The sequence below is a fragment of the Hyperolius riggenbachi genome, chromosome 7 (assembly GCF_040937935.1).
Source record: "Hyperolius riggenbachi isolate aHypRig1 chromosome 7, aHypRig1.pri, whole genome shotgun sequence".
NCBI classification, from domain to species: Eukaryota; Metazoa; Chordata; class Amphibia; order Anura; family Hyperoliidae; genus Hyperolius; species Hyperolius riggenbachi.
This window is the reverse complement of record NC_090652.1, coordinates 1,560,509-1,578,414: the sequence shown is the minus strand read 5'-3', so window position 1 is coordinate 1,578,414 and position 17,906 is coordinate 1,560,509. Positions and strand designations below refer to the sequence as shown.

Sequence of the window (17,906 nt, the reverse complement as noted above, 5' to 3'; positions counted from 1 at the left end):
GGCTGAAGTGTGCTGGGTGGAGGGGCTGCAGTGTGCTGGGGGAGGGGCTGAAGTGTGCTGGGGGAGGGGCTGCACTGTGCTGGGGGGAGGAGCTGCACTGTGCTGACGGGGTGGGGGGCTGCACTGTGCTGGGGGAGGGGCTGCACTGTGCTGGGGGAGGGGCTGCACTGTGCTGGGGGAGGGGATGCACTGTGCTGGGGGAGGGGCTGCCAGGGCCAGATTTACCATGAGGCACTGAGGGCCTGTGCCTACAGGGGCCAATGTCCTCCTACCTATTGGGGGGGGCTACTTGATGCTGGGGTGGAGGAACATATGACTCCCTATACTTGCGGGGGCACATCTACTGCTTAGATTAACGGGGTTACCAAATACTGTGGAGAATCTGGCTACCTAGTCAGGGGAGGAGAGATGCCTACTTGATATGGGGGTGTGGCCTGAGTTGAGGGGTGGAGTTTAGGGCACTAGGACGCCTGTGCCTCAGGCTCCTGAGCTGTTAATTCGGCTCTGGGTGCTGCAGTGCGCTGATGGGGGGTGCTTTGTGCTGATGAGGGGGCTGCAGTGTGCTGGGGGAAGGGGTGCAGTGCGCTGATGGGGGGCTGTAGCATGCAGACTGGGGGGGCTGTAGTGTGTGTGGGGGCACTGTAGTCTCCTGGCGGGGCATGCAGTGTGCTGGGGGGAGGAGTGCAGTGTGGGGGGGGGCTTCAGTGTGCTGGGGGGAGGAGTGCAGTGTGTGGGGGGGGGGGCTGCAGTGTGCTGGGGGAGGAGTGCAGTGTGGGGGGGGGGGGGCTGCAGTGTGTGGGGGCACTGTAGTCTCCTGGCGGGGCATGCAGTGTGCTGGGGGGAGGAGTGCAGTGTGGGGGGGGGGGGGGCTGCAGTGTGCTGGGGGGAGGAGTGCAGTGGGGGGGGGGGGGGGCTGCAGTGAGCTGGGGGGAGGAGTGCAGTGTGTGGGGGGGCTGCATTGTCCGGGTGCTCTAGCGTGCTGTCGGGGGGATACTGACCCGCTTGATGTTGGCTGTGTATTGCTTCATGGCGATCTTCTCCACCGAGTTCTCAAAGCCGAAGAAGGACTTGATGTCCAGAGACGCCGTCTGCTCAAAGCAGGTCCAGTCCTCATTGTCGGGGTGCACCTGGAATCACATGGGGGTGTCAGTGAGCCGCGCCCAGTGCCCTGGCCTCAATGCGCTGCTGAGAACTGCACACCTGAGTGACGGCCCATCGCCTGCAGGGGGCAGCAAACCTCTTATTACCCCTGTCTTCTGGACCTACGCTCTGCTGAGAACTGCACACCTGAGTGACAGCATATCACCTGCAGGGGGCAGCAAACCTCTTATTACCCCTGTCTTCTGGACCTACGCTCTGCTGAGAACTGCACACCTGAGTGACGGCATATCACCTGCAGGGGGCAGCAAACCTCTTATTACCCCTGTCTTCTGGACCTACGCTCTGCTGAGAACTGCACACCTGAGTGACGGCCTATCACCTGCAGGGGGCAGCAAACCTCTTATTACCCCTGTCTTCTGGACCTACGCTCTGCTGAGAACTGCACACCTGAGTGACGGCCTATCACCTGCAGGGGGCAGCAAACCTCTTATTACCCCTGTCTTCTGGACCTACGCTCTGCTGAGAACTGCACACCTGAGTGACGGCCTGTCACCTGCAGGGGGCAGCAAACCTCTTATTACCCCTGTCTTCTGGACCTACGCTCTGCTGAGAACTACACACCTGAGTGACGGCCTATCACCTGCAGGGGGCAGCAAACCTCTTATTACCCCTGTCTTCTGGACCCACGCTCTGCTGAGAACTGCACACCTGTGTGACGGCCCATCGCCTGCAGGGGGCAGCAAACCTCTTATTACCCCTGTCTTCTGGACCTACGCTCTGCTGAGAACTGCACACCTGAGTGACGGCCTGTCACCTGCAGGGGGCAGCAAACCTCTTATTACCCCTGTCTTCTGGACCCACGCTCTGCTGAGAACTGCACACCTGAGTGACGGCCCATCGCCTGCAGGGGGCAGCAAACCTCTTATTACCCCTGTCTTCTGGACCTACGCTCTGCTGAGAACTACACACCTGAGTGACGGCCTATCACCTGCAGGGGGCAGCAAACCTCTTATTACCCCACAGCCTGTCCGTCCTGCTCTGCCCTGGAGACCTCACAACGCACCTCTCAGACAAGCTTATCATGTGTTACAGCCAGCTCACTGCCTCATCCACTAACCCCTCTCTCACCTCACCCAGGGTCTCCACGCCACTACCCTCTACAGCAGCGGTCCTCAAACTACGGCCCGCGGGCCAAATGCGGCCCCCCAAGGCTTTTTCACTCCCCCCCAACACAAACTGTATAACTCATAAATGTGGCCCACTGTACCTATAAATATCAGCGGCCCGCATAGAGAATAGCAGTGCTGGCCCCCACATCCACATACTGTAGAAGCAGACAGTGAGCAGTCATTCGCTGGCTTCCAATCCTATTCTGCATCAGGGGAAACTGCTGTCCAATTGGAGGCCAGGTTGTCACCTGGGTATGCTTCACTGTCTGGTGCACAGAGACACTCTACGGGCGTCACATGACTGAATGGCTGCTGCAGGGAGGTCTCCTCCGGGCATGATTGGGGGGATCAATACCTAGATTCAATGTAATGTTTTTCAGCATCATGTTATGTATGTTCCGTCCCCCAGCAGTCTGAAGTATGTATGACCCGGCCCTTGACTGAAAAAGTTTGGGAACCTCTGCTCTAGACTGTAAGCTTACAAGGCAAGGCTACTCCCCTAATGTCTCCCCCCACTACCCTCTAGATTGTAAGCTTACATGGCCAGGCTGCACCCCCTAGTGTTTCCACCTCACATCCATAACTGATCCTTGTGAAACCATTAACACAGCAGTCATCTCACTGGGACATGGTGGATTATGGCCACAAGGGGGAGCTATTTACTTTCCTATTACCCAGTACATAGAACAGACGTTATCTGCCAGGATTATCAGCACCTGGTCAGGGAGTCTCTCCCATAATCCATCAGTGGAGGAATTCCTTTCATATCTCAGAGAAATGACACAAAGGTGACCTTCCTGGAGGAGACTGAAAGCTAAAACTTCACTTCTAATAGCAGCAAAAGTTACAACAATGACAGCATGAGTCATAACACGTCAAGTGACAAAATACTGCAGTGGTTTGGGGTATAAGTGGCATCAAAATGACCCCAGATCAATGGCAATAGGGGTCCCCCATGCATACTGTTATATAGACCCTAGGATCTCAACGTGTGGTATGGGGGGGGGGGGTACTACCTGTTCCAGGGGGTACTACTACCTGTTCCAGGGGGTACTACTACCTGTTCCAGGGGGTACTCCGGCTTCATATACTTCACCAGGAATAACAAACATTGAGTTTTATAAATCTTATTTAAACACCAAATTAGTATTTTAGAAGCAAAAATAAAAACAAACAAAAATAGTAAATGCTTGGAAAGTGTTTAGAACCAATTATCATGTACTACGATTATATATATATTTGTCAAGGGGAAGTTTTGATAATGTTTAGTAACTAACGTAATACACATCTATACAAACAATATACATCTGTACAAAAAATGTAAATCTACACAAGCAATACACATCAATACAAACACTGCACATCTACACAAGCAATACACAGACATCTATACAAACAATACACAAACTACACAAGCAATACACATCTACACAAACAATACACATCTATACAAACAATACACATCTATACAAACAATACACATCTATACAAACACTGCACATCTACACAAGCAATACACAGACATCTATACAAACAATACACAAACTACACAAGCAATACACATCTACACAAACAATACACATCTATACAAACACTGCACATCTACACAAGCAATACACATCTACACAAACAATACACATCTATACAAACACTGCACATCTACACAAGCAATACACATCTACACAAACAATACACATCTATACAAACACTGCACATCTACACAAGCAATACACATCTACACAAACAATACACATCTATACAAACACTGCACATCTACACAAGCAATACACATCTACACAAACAATACACATCTATACAAACACTGCACATCTACACAAGCACTGCACATCTACACAAGCAATACACAGACATCTATACAAACAATACACAAACTACACAAGCAATACACATCTACACAAACAATACACATCTATACAAACAATACACATCTATACAAACACTGCACATCTACACAAGCAATACACAGACATCTATACAAACAATACACAAACTACACAAGCAATACACATCTACACAAACAATACACATCTATACAAACACTACACATCTATACAACCATTGCACATCTATACAAACAATGCACATCTACACAAACAATACACATCTATACAAACACTGCACATCTACACAAGCAATACACATCTACACAAACAATACACATCTATACAAACACTGCACATCTACACAAGCAATACACAGACATCTATACAAACAATACACAAACTACACAAGCAATACACATCTACACAAACAATACACATCTATACAAACACTACACATCTATACAACCATTGCACATCTATACAAACAATGCACATCTACACAAACAATACACATCTACACAAACAATACACATCTATACAACCATTACACATCTATACAAACAATGCACATCTATACAACCATTCCACATCTATACAAACAATGCACATCTATACAAACAATACACATCTATACAAACAGTATATATCTACACAAATAATATAAATCACGTTATCACAAATTGTCAGCCTGTCGGCTATAGTAGCAGCCTAGCAGTTATCTCTGCAGACAAGCGGCTACATGAAGCAGATATTTGGAATATGCCAGAAATGTCGGTATCTGTATCGCCGCGTACCCACACAACATGGCCGCCTGTAGTGACATCACGCCGCTCTTATAAATAGCGCTCATTATCCTCTCTTTATGAGCGCGGGTCGGGAATGTGACAGCCATGGTGACACTGGAGGGGTGAGGGGGACATTCCTGGGGTCACAGAAGCTACAACAGGCCAGTTATCCCCATATCATACAGACACACACCCCTGACCTGCTCCTTTCACGTATAATCTGTGCCCAAACTGGAAGAAACACCTGATATGAATGTTCTGATAACATTTATCAAACATGCTGCTGAGAGCTGGCTCATAACTCCGCCTCTCTCCTTTCTGAGCGGAGCCAGGAACCTATCAGCGCCCCTCATACATATACATGGATTTTACAATTTTGGGAGATAATGATCGTTTAACCCTTTAGCAGCCAATTTAATTAGAGGCTTGCGCATGCCCCAGGCCAACTTATTTAAAGGGAAGGTCCAAGCTGAATAGAAAAAAAAAACTCCACTTACCTGGGGCTTCCTCCAGCCTGTGGCAGCCGTCCTGTGCCCTCGCCATAGCTCCGGTGTCTCCTCCGCTGCAGAAGCCGACCTCAACAGGTCGGCTTCCGGGTCGGCTTCTTGTGCGCTGCACGGCGCGGGTCACGTGGTCCGGGGGACGTCATCACGATTTTATTGCGCAGTAGTAGTAGCAGTAGTTCTGCGCCTGCGCAGTACATAAATGATGATGTCGGCAACACCACGTGACCCGCGCCGTGGAGCGCACAAGAAGACGATCAGGAAGCCGACCTGGCAAGGTCGGCTTCTGCAGCGGAGGACACCGGGAGCCACCGGAACTGCGGCGAGGGCACAGGAAGGCTGCCAGGGGCTGGAGGAAGCCCCAGGTAAGTGGAGTTTTTTTTTTTTTTAAGTTTGGATGTTTCCCTTTAAGCACATTTTTTAAAATGTCTTCTTTGTTACATTTCCTTGCTTCAAATCAGTACAGCTGTACTGTGTAATAATGGCCACTTGTCACTAGGGGGCAGTGTGAGACAGTAACAGAGGACTTACTCCTTTCAGCTTTTATTATATTTTCTGCTAGGGAGAGAGATCAAAGCATTCCAAGAACTTTTAGCACAACCAGTTCTCACTGAGGTGAAAAGAAGCGCACTTACTCTATTGAAACTGCTAATGCGTTACATATTTTCCTGTTTGTGGTCTTAGGGCCTGTTCAGACTATCTGCGTATGAAGAATGCATTTAAAATCAAAGAAACGCAAGTTGAAAAACGCATGCGTTTTTCTTGCGTTCTAATGCGTATTCTATTGCGTTTTGCACACACACGTGACCCAGGGGGAAAAAAAGAATTATGGGAACCGCAGAGGAAAACGTACGCTAAAAACGCAATAGTACGCGTTTTTGATACGCGTCCATAGACTTTCATTGCGTCCGTTTCTATGCGTGACGCACAGAACTGCGTGCAGCAATGCGGATGAGAAACGTATGCGTCTCATACGCATGTATGTGAACTAGCCCATTCAAAACCATTACGAGCCGTTTCTATGCGTATTTGCTACCCGTACGCGTTCCCTGAAAATGCCTAGGAACGCGCATAGTATGAACGGGCCCTTAAAGGGGAACCAAAGTGAGAAGAATACGGAGGCTGCCATATTTATTTCCTTTTAAACAATACCAGTTGCCTGGCTATCCAGCTGATCTATATGGCTGCAGTAGTGTCTGAATCACACCAGAAACAAGCATGCAGCTAATCTTGTCAGATCTGACAGTAATGTCAGAAACACCTGATCTGCTGCATGCTTGTTCAGAGGCTATGGGTAATAGTATTAGAGTCAGAGGATCAGGAGGACAGCCAGGCAACTGGCATTGCTTAAAAGTAAATAAATATGGCAGCCTCCATATACCTCTCACTTCAGTTGCCCTTTAACTCCTCTCCCCTCAGATTTTATCATCCTATTTTTGCTAAATCGATGGAGTTTCATCTGACTCCATAGGGTGAAGGAAAACGTTTGATGAAGGGCGACATCGGTTATTGGCTGGCCGAACATAAGCCAGATATTCAATAAAATGCTTTATTCTGAAGTGGATCTTATTATCAGTACAATATAAATACATTACCATTCATATCAGATTCAGATTCAGATTCAGCTCTCTCGGTCTGCTGAGTGACCTTCTGAGATGGTGCAAATCATATGTAAATTTATGCAGCCTGGAAACAATCAGATGCCACGCCCGCAACATGTGATCGGCCCATTTCAAACCCGCATAACTTTACATAACATTTGCAACAGATCAAAATGATTAGTTCCTCACTGATTACCCCAATAAATAGCATCATTCTCCCCCAAACGCCTGGCTTCAGCCGCAGGTTAGACAATTTCCTGCGGTGACTTGTGGGTAATTGCCCGACTGGTTTCGTTGCTTTTCTTATTTAATGAATGATCCTTTTCATTCATTAAATAATTATATTGCTTCCCTTTAAAGTTGCCCATTAATGTTACAATCTCCCAAACGATTGGCTGTACGATTGATCTGATCAGATTGCATTATTGGTGCTGATTGATGATAAATGATTATTCCCTTCGATCCAAACTTTGGAACAATTCTTTTGGTCTGATTGGTTGCTGCTATTTTCCCCTCTGTTGGTGGCCCTGAACTATCGTTTCTGATTGGATCTGGCGGTCGAGCATTTGTGAACTGGACCCTTTGCAGTGTGATGATTGGCCGGCTGCAAAGCGGATGGCCCCGGGATGCATTCCCTGGCTGGCTGCTGCTGTACTCCCCGAGGTTAGGCTTGTACCTGGTGTGTCTGCACAGGGCGTGGCCACACATACCTGCCTGTAGGGGAGACAGGTGATCTCCCAGCCACGCCCACACACTCATGTGTACATCAAATGCTAACCTCAGCTGCAGCTTCCATATATACATTATTCTACATTAACCAGGAGTTATAAAGAGTAAGGCAAATCTATCGTGCAGAAAATCCTCAGCGACCCAGAGCTGCCTGCTTGCGTCCAGTCTGACATGCCCCTCCCCGTAGTCACATGGGCATGCAGGAGGCGGAGGGATGGCTGAGCCCCGCCTGCTGATGACCATGGCTGACCCAGAGCTGCCTGCTTGTGTCCAGTCTGACATGCCCCTCCCCGTAGTCACATGAGCATGCAGGAGGCGGAGGGATGGCTGACCCCCGCCTGCTGATGACCATGGCTGACCCAGAGCTGCCTGCTTGTGTCCAGTCTGACATGCCCCTCCCCGTAGTCACATGGGCATGCAGGAGGCGGAGGGATGGCTGAGCCCCGCCTGCTGATGATCATCGGTCTCTAGTAGGGATGGCACCCGCGGGGGCTGGACTTACAGAGTAGCTGCAGGTCTCGTTGACTAGGACTCGGGTGGAGAAGGTCTCATTTCGGGCCTCGATCTGCAGCGTTCTGTCCTTCCAGTTCAATGTGTTCTTCTGGATGAAGTAGACAAAGTCCACCCCGGCAATCTGCAGACGAGAATGGAGATCAGTACCGGGTATACGTTCTGCCGACCTCACCAAGGGCTGCACTTCCTCTCCTCCCGCTCCTCTGATGCTGCTCCTCTCTGCCACTCACTACTGACCTCTGCTGCCTGCCTTATCCACCTCTCCTCCCGCTCCTCTGATGCTGCTCCTCTCTGCCAATCCATATTAACCCCTGCTGCCCATCTAATCCACCTCTTCTCCTGCTCCTCTGATGCTGCCCCTCTCTGCCAGTCCCTACTGACCTCTGCTGCCCGCCTCATCCACCTCTCCTCCCGCTCCTGTGATGCTGCTCCTCTCTGCCAATCCCTACTGACCTCTGCTGCCTGTCATCCACCTCTCCTCCCGCTCCTCTGATGCTGCCCCTACCTGCCAATCCCTACTGACCTCTGCTGCCTGTCTCATCCACCTCTCCTCCCACTCCTCTGATGCTGCTCCTCTCTGCCAATCCCTACTGACCTCTGCTGCCCATCTCACCCATCTCTCCTCCCGCTCCTCTGATGCTGTTCCTCTCTGCCAATCCCTACTGACCTCTGCTGCCCGCCTCATCCATATCTCCTCCCGCTCCTCTGATGCTGCTCCTCTCTGCCAATCCCTACTGACCTCTGCTGCCCATCTCATCCATCTCTCCTCCAGCTCCTCTGATGCTTCCCCTCTCTGCCAATCCCTACTGATCTCTGCTGTCCATCTCATCCACCTCTCATCCCGCTCCTCTGATGCTGCCCCTCTCTGCCAATCCCTACTGACCTCTGCTGCTCATCTCATCCACCTCTCCTCCCACTCCTCTGATGCTGCTCCTCTCTGCCACTCACTACTGACCTCTGCTGCCCGCCTCATCCATCTCTCCTCCCGCTCCTCTGATGCTGCTCCTCTCTGCCACTCACTACTGACCTCTGCTGCCTGTCTCATACACCTCTCCTCCCGCTCCTCTGATGCTGCCCCTCTCTGCCAATCCCTACTGACCTCTGCTGCTCATCTCATCCACCTCTCCTCCCACTCCTCTGATGCTGCTCCTCCCTGCCACTAACTACTGACCTCTGCTGCCCGCCTCATCCATCTCTCCTCCCGCTCCTCTGATGCTGCTCCTCTCTGCCACTCACTACTGACCTCTGCTGCATGCCTCATCCACCTCTCCTCCTGCTCCTCTGATGCTGCTCCTCTCTGCCAATCCCTATAGACCTCTGCTGCCTGCCTCATCCACCTCTACTCCCTCTCCTCTGATGCTGCTCCTCTCTGCCAATCCCTACTGACCACTGCTGCCCATCTCATCCATCTCTCCTCCCACTCCTCTGATGCTGCCCCTCTCTGCCAATCCCTACTGACCTCTGCTGCCCATCTCATCCACCTCTCCTCCCGCTCCTCTGATGCTGCCCCCTCCCTCTGCCAATCCCTACTGACCTCTGCTGCCTGTCTCCTCCACCTCTCCTCCCGCTCCTCTGATGCTGCTCTTCTCTGCCAATCCCTACTGACCTCTGATGCCCATCTCATCCACCTCTCCTCCTGCTCCTCTGATGCTGCCCCTACCTGCCAATCCCTACTGACCTCTGCTGCCCATCTCATCCACCTCTCCTCCTGCTCCTCTGATGCTGCTCCTCTCTGCCAATCCCTACTGACCTCTGCTGCCCATCTCTGCCTCCTCTCCTGCTGCTCCTCTGATGCTGCTCTTCTCTGCCAATCCCTACTGACCTCTGCTGCCCATCTCATCCACCTCTCCTCCCGCTCCTCTGATGCTGCCCCTACCTGCCAATCCCTACTGACCTCTGCTGCCCATCTCATCCACCTCTCCTCCCGCTCCTCTGATGCTGCCCCTCTCTGCCAATCCCTACTGACCTCTGCTGCCCGCCTCATCCACCTCTCCTCCCACTCCTCTGATGCAGCCCCTCTCTGCCAATCCCTACTGACCTCTGCTCCCCATCTCATCCACCTCTCCTCCCACTCCTCTGATGCTGCTCCTCTCTGCCAATCCCTACTGACCTCTGCTGCCCGTATCATCCATCTCTCCTCCTGCTCCTCTGATGCTGACCCTCTATGCCAATCCCCACTGACCTCTGCTGCCCATCTCAGCCACCTCTCCTCCCACTCTTCTGATGCTGCCCCTCCCTGCCAATCCCTACTGACCTCTGCTGCCCGTCTCATCCACCTCTCCTCCTGCTCCTCTGATGCTGCCCCTCTCTGCCAATCCCTACTGACCTCTGCTGCCCACCTCATCCACCTCTCCTCCTGCTCCTCTGATGCTGCTCCTCTCTGCCAATCCCTACTGACCTCTGCTGCCCGTATCATCCATCTCTCCTCCTGCTCCTCTGATGCTGACCCTCTATGCCAATCCCCACTGACCTCTGCTGCCTGCCTCATCCACCTCTCCTCCCGCTCCTCTATGCCAATCCCTACTGACCTCTGCTGCCCATCTCATCCACCTCTCCTCCCGCTGCTCTGATGCTGCCCCTCTCTGCCAATTCCTAATGACCTCTGCTGCCCATCTCATCCACCTCTCCTCCCACTCCTCTGATGCTGCCCCTCTCTGCCAATCCCTACTGACCTCTGCTGCCCCCTCATCCTATCTCCTCCTGCTCCTCTGATGCTGCCCCTCCCTGCCAATCCCTACTGACCTCTGCTGCCCATCTCATCCACCTCTCCTCCTGCTCCTCTGATGCTGCTCCTCTCTGCCAATCCCTACTGACCTCTGCTGCCCATCTCATCCACCTCTCCTCCTGCTCCTCTGATGCTGCTCCTCTCTGCCAATCCCTACTGACCTCTGCTGCCCCCTCATCCTATCTCCTCCTGCTCCTCTGATGCTGCCCCTCCCTGCCAATCCCTACTGACCTCTGCTGCCCATCTCATCCACCTCTCCTCCTGCTCCTCTGATGCTGCTCCTCTCTGCCAATCCCTACTGACCTCTGCTGCCCATCTCAGCCACCTCTCCTCCCACTCTTCTGATGCTGCCCCTCCCTGCCAATCCCTACTGACCTCTGCTGCCCGTCTCATCCACCTCTCCTCCTGCTCCTCTGATGCTGCCCCTCTCTGCCAATCCCTACTGACCTCTGCTGCCCACCTCATCCACCTCTCCTCCTGCTCCTCTGATGCTGCTCCTCTCTGCCAATCCCTACTGACCTCTGCTGCCCGTATCATCCATCTCTCCTCCTGCTCCTCTGATGCTGACCCTCTATGCCAATCCCCACTGACCTCTGCTGCCTGCCTCATCCACCTCTCCTCCCGCTCCTCTGATGTTGCTCCTCTATGCCAATCCCTACTGACCTCTGCTGCCCATCTCATCCACCTCTCCTCCCGCTGCTCTGATGCTGCCCCTCTCTGCCAATCCCTAATGACCTCTGCTGCCCATCTCATCCACCTCTCCTCCCACTCCTCTGATGCTGCCCCTCTCTGCCAATCCCTACTGACCTCTGCTGCCCCCTCATCCTATCTCCTCCTGCTCCTCTGATGCTGCCCCTCCCTGCCAATCCCTACTGACCTCTGCTGCCCATCTCATCCACCTCTCCTCCTGCTCCTCTGATGCTGCTCCTCTCTGCCAATCCCTACTGACCTCTGCTGCCCATCTCATCCACCTCTCCTCCTGCTCCTCTGATGCTGCTCCTCTCTGCCAATCCCTACTGACCTCTGCTGCCCCCTCATCCTATCTCCTCCTGCTCCTCTGATGCTGCCCCTCCCTGCCAATCCCTACTGACCTCTGCTGCCCATCTCATCCACCTCTCCTCCTGCTCCTCTGATGCTGCTCCTCTCTGCCAATCCCTACTGACCTCTGCTGCCCATCTCATCCACCTCTCCTCCCGCTCCTCTGATGCTGCCCCTACCTGCCAATCCCTACTGACCTCTGCTGCCTGTCTCATCCACCTCTCCTCCCTCTCCTCTGATGCTGCCCCTCTCTGCCAATCCCTAGTGACCTCTGCTGCTCATCTCATCCACCTCTCCTACCACTCCTCTGATGCTGCTCCTCTCTGCCAATCCCTACTGACCTCTGCTGCCTGCCTCATCCACCTCTCCTCCCACTCCTCTGATGCTGCTCCTCTCTGCCAATCCCTACTGACCTCTGCTGCTCATCTCATCCACCTCTCCTCCCACTCCTCTGATGCTGCTCCTCTCTGCCAATCCCTACTGACTTTATTTCAGCTTTGTACATGGAGGGGTTAGAGCCAGCCTATGACCTCACTGACTTCCTGTCACGGTGACACCCAGCGATGGAATCAGGGCTATGGTGTCACCGGACTGAAAACTTTACTTAAAGGGAACCAGAGACGAAGCACCCTTGTGTATTTTACCATGTATATCAGTAAGAACATTAGAGAAAACACTTACCATGCTGTCTGTTTCACCCTCACTGCTAAAAGTGTCTGTTAGCAGCAGTCACAAGAATCCCAGACTGAGCAATTAAATCTGGCTTTGCTGGGAATGATTATTGCTGAGTCATTATAGCAAAGCCACAAGGGGGCAGGCTTGGGCTTGAAATAACACCACAGAAGACAGACTTAGCTATAATCTTTCTGTAGCAAAGCTAGACGGAGCAGCCTGACTGTTCAGTCGGGGATTCTTATCAGACGTGATAACAGTCAGATTACACAGAGAACAATGAAACAAAGGGCAGATTAGGTGTTTACTGTCATGTTCCCACTGATTTATAAGGTAAAATACAAGAGGGTGCTTCATCTCTGGTTCTCTTTAAGAAGTTGTACATCTTCCACATTCTACCAAAGAGAAATAATTATTTAATGCAGTCTAGTTTCTGCTCCTTGAGATTTCGCCTCTTCCTGTCTGCACAGGAAGTGGGACATTCTAGGTTATTTCCCTGCATTGTGTCACCTTTTTGAGCAGTCGGGGGGCGTCCACGTTCAGCTTACAGCTGCGCTCCACCACGTGTAGCGACCGGTCCTCACTGCGGTGCTCATAGATGATGTCACTGCCCAGGAAGACCGGGATGAGCGGGCAGGTGGGGAACCGCTTCTGGTAAGCCTGGGGGAGACAGCCAATGGTTACATGTGTGCATAGTAATATCACCAGGGCCCCTAGACCTGAGGGGCCCACCTATCACCTCCTCCTCCACTCACTGCCCAGGAAGACCGGGATGAGGGGGCAGGTGGGGAACCGCTTCTGGTAATCCTGGGGGAGACAGCCAATGGTTACATGTGTTCATAGTAATAGCAAGATGTTCCTGCACCAGGGCCTATAGACCTGAGGGACCCACCTATCGCCCCTCCTTCAGTCACTGCATGAGCTCTGTATTACTGCGGTAGTGATAAGGATCACCTCCTAGTATGTCACAGTTAGTGCACACCTTATAGAAGAATTGTTGAGCTACATAAAGATGGCCGAGGCTATACGATTGCCAACTCCCTGACACTCATCTGCCACACGGCGGCCAAGACCATACATGGCTGTCGTCCGAGAAGGAACTGAGGGTAAAGGTGCTGGACTGGCCAAGTAGAGAGTCCAGAACTAAACCCTATAGAGCATCTGTGGGGCAGATGGAAGGTGGAGGAGCAGAAGGTCTCTAACATCCGCCAGCTTCATCATGGAGGAGGGGAAGAGGATTCCAGTGTCACCTGTGACGCTCTAGTGACCTCCATGCGGGGGTCCCCTCCCTGGCCACTGAGGGGGGCGGGGGCTATGCTGGTTTCTTTAATATATAACCTTGAATTACAGAGTAATGATGTGAGCTTGCTGGTTAATATTTTTCCAGAGGGTTCCTTAAACTTGGTGATTATTGTTTCTTATCGTCCCTCATTATTCATGTCCTTCAGACTACGGTTTGGTCCAACCCCCCCCTCCCTTATTCACTTTGTGGGTGATTTTTAATTGTTTTTATAACTTTTGGACTATGGAAATTACTTCAATAAAGGCCGTTATACATTTTTTCATATCATTCCTGTGTTTTGGTGATTCTCTGAGCTTCTCTCTGGTGTACTGTAATAGTTTGCAGGTTACAGATATCTCAGGGGAGATAGGACACCCCAGCATGTCCTGACAGGTACAAGCGCTGCTATTTGCAGGAAGCCTGATACGTGATACTATGATTCAGCACAGACCGGAGAGCGCGGATCGATTGGCGGTATAAATGGTGTCATGTATGGGGTGTAATGACCCCCGGCTCGGGGCCTGCTCTGCAGACATAGTCGGTTCTGTGTGTTTTCCCTGCTGGGGTGACGGATCTGGTGTTTGTGTGACCCAGAGCTGACACTTCTCCTGCTATATCAGCGCCTGGCAGTGTGTCCCTGTCACTCGGCTATTATTAGACCCCTGAATCTCACAGATACTAGACGTGCTGTACTATAATTACACAGCATTGCGGCGTGTCCCCGCCTGCTACCACGCAGGGTGACCGGTCATGTGACTGCGAAGTGTCCCCGCCTGCTACCAGGCAGGGTGACCGGTCATGTGACCGCGGCGTGTCCCTGCCAGCTCCCACACAGGGTGACCGGTCACGTGACTGCGGCGTGTCCCCGCCTGCTACCACGCAGGGTGACCGGTCACGTGACTGAGGCATGTCCCCGCCTGCTACCACGCAGGGTGACTGGTCACGTGACTGCGGCGTGTCCCCGCCTGCTACCACGCAGGGTGACCGGTCATGTGACCGCGGCGTGTCCCCGCCAGCTCCCACGCAGGGTGACTGGTCACGTGACTGCGGCGTGTCCCCGCCTGCTACCACGCAGGGTGACCGGTCATGTGACCGCGGCGTGTCCCCGCCAGCTCCCACGCAGGGTGACCGGTCACGTGACTGCGGCGTGTCCCCGCCTGCTACCACGCAGGGTGACCGGTCACGTGACTGAGGCGTGTCCCCGCCTGCTACCACGCAGGGTGACTGCGGCGTGTCCCCGCCTGCTACCACGCAGGGTGACCGGTCATGTGACTGCGGCGTGTCCCCGCCTGCTCCCACGCAGGGTGACCGATCACGCGACTGAGGCGTGTCCCCGCCTGCTACCACGCAGGGTGACCGGTCACGTGACTGCGGCGTGTCCCCGCCTGCTACCACGCAGGGTGACCGGTCATGTGACCGCGGCGTGTCCCCGCCAGCTCCCACGCAGGGTGACCGGTCACGTGACTGCGGCGTGTCCCCGCCTGCTACCACGCAGGGTGACCGGTCACGTGACTGAGGCGTGTCCCCGCCTGCTACCACGCAGGGTGACTGCGGCGTGTCCCCGCCTGCTACCACGCAGGGTGACCGGTCATGTGACTGCGGCGTGTCCCCGCCTGCTCCCACGCAGGGTGACCGGTCACGCGACTGAGGCGTGTCCCCCGCCTGCTACCACGCAGGGTGACCGGTCACGTGACTGAGGCGTGTCCCCGCCTGCTACCACGCAGGGTGACCGGTCACGTGACTGAGGCGTGTCCCCCGCCTGCTACCACGCAGGGTGACTGGTCACGTGACTGCGGCGTGTCCCCGCCTGCTCCCACGCAGGGTGACCAGTCACGTGACTGAGGCGTGTCCCCGCCTGCTACCACGCAGGGTGACCGGTCATGTGACTGCGGCGTGTCCCCCGCCTGCTCCCACGCAGGGTGACCGGTCACGTGACTGAGGCGTGTCCCCGCCTGCTACCACGCAGGGTGACCGGTCACGTGACTGTGGCGTGTCCCCGCCTGCTCCCACGCAGGGTGACCGGTCACGCGACTGAGGCGTGTCCCCGCCTGCTACCACGCAGGGTGACCGGTCACGTGACTGCGGCGTGTCCCCGCCTGCTCCCACGCAGGGTGACCGACGGTCACGTGATTGAGGCGTGTCCCCGCCTGCTACCACGCAGGGTGACCGGTCACGTGACTGAGGCGTGTCCCCGCCTGCTACCACGCAGGGTGACTGGTCACGTGACTGCGGCGTGTCCCCGCCTGCTCCCACGCAGGGTGACCGGTCACATGACTGAGGCGTGTCCCCGCCTGCTACCACGCAGGGTGACCGGTCATGTGACTGCGGCGTAGTCCCCCGCCTGCTCCCACGCAGGGTGACCGGTCACGTGACTGAGGTGTGTCCCCGCCTGCTACCACGCAGGGTGACCGGTCACGTGACCGCAGCCATACACAATGGCAATGTAGGTCAGACGGCGATATGTCACTATATACAGAGAAAGGCGATACGGTCGTTCTATACAGCGAGGAACCAGTTCTGCCACATACAGCGCTCTGCAGGAATCCCCCAGAATTCCCTCCTGACAGAGAACAGGAAAGGCCTGCCGGGTTCATCGGGGACTCTTCTCAACTGCTACAAAGACACGGTGTCCACTTAAAGAGGAACTGTCGCGAAAATCTAAAAATGTAAATCACATACAAATAAGAAGTACGTTTCTTCCAGAGTAGAATGAGCCATAAATTACTTCTCTCCTATGTTGCTGTCACTTACAGCAGGTAGTAGAACGCTGACATTACCGACAGGTTTTGGGCTTATCCATCTCCTCATAGGGTTCTTAGCATGGCCTTTATTCTTTATAAAGACACTCCCTGAAAAATATTTATACAATGATGCTGGCCAGCTTCTCTGCTTGCTGCACACTTTTTTGGCACTTGGACGGTTCAACTTACATTCACTAAATGCTTTTGAAAATAAACAAAACCCTGAGAATCCCCCATGAGGAGATGGGCTAGTCCAAAACCTGTCGCTTCAGTCAGATTTCTACTACCTACTGTAAGTGACAGCAACATAAATGAAAAGTAATTTATGGCTCATTTCACTCTGGAAGAAACGTACTTCTTATTTGTATGTGTTTACATATATTTTAACATTTTCGTGAGAAAAGTCCTTTAAAGGGTTACTCCGCCCACGTGTATGATGGCCTGAGAGAAGCCCTGTCACCTCAGTGCGGACCTCCAGAGAGGCAGGCTGTGATCTGTCTGTGTCCTGATACTACAGCCTGCTACACACATACAATTCTGATTGGCCAATCACTGACTAATTGTACCATATCCATGCAGTATGAGGGTCAGGAGATATGGAATACTATCAGCAGATTGTATAGGTTGTATTGCATAGATTGTATAGCAGATTGTATACCTGGAGGTGGTAAGATTGGTCAGTGATTGGCCAATTATAATTGAAAGCCTGTACCTGGCACAAACAGATTGTGTAGGTAACATTGGCACATTATTGGCCAGGGGCCAATCAAAATTGGATGTGTGTATGCACCTTAACGCCTGGTATACACACACAATTTTTACTGGCCAATCAGTGACCAATTTTACCCTCTCCATGCAGTATAAGGGTTACCTGCACAATCTGCTGATAGTATTCAGTATCTGTTGCCCTCATACCATACATGGAGATGGTAACATTGGCCAGTGATTGGCCAATCATAATTGTATGTGTGTAGGCACCCAAAAGCTGGGAATACAGTTCTGAAAGTGTGGCCAGACTGACCATTAGACAGATCCCTCTCTGAGCTCATCTGTTTCTAGAGGGACCTCCTGCTACTGCCACACACTGCACAGCGATTTCCAACAGATTTCAGCATGGATTCTATGGAACGGAAAGGTGAATACTAAGCAGAGAATATACAAAAGGTGCAGGTGCAGCTCTGGAGAAGTCTTGCAGGTGGCAGT

The 17,906-nt window shown here is 52.8% G+C and overlaps 1 protein-coding gene across 3 annotated transcripts in view; it reads right to left on the bottom strand.

The window, feature by feature from the left end:
• The window catches only part of SEC14L5 (SEC14 like lipid binding 5), a 171,096-nt gene that overhangs the window by 21,356 nt on the left and 131,834 nt on the right, over window positions 1-17,906 (bottom strand). For all 3 annotated transcript variants that reach the window (XM_068243465.1, XM_068243467.1, XM_068243466.1), the window contains 3 exons: window positions 13,191-13,340; window positions 8,235-8,366; window positions 999-1,127 (listed from right to left, as the gene is read on the bottom strand). In XM_068243465.1, the coding sequence (XP_068099566.1) occupies window positions 999-1,127; window positions 8,235-8,366; window positions 13,191-13,340 (411 nt within the window). The remainder of the gene's footprint in view (window positions 1-998; window positions 1,128-8,234; window positions 8,367-13,190; window positions 13,341-17,906) is intronic.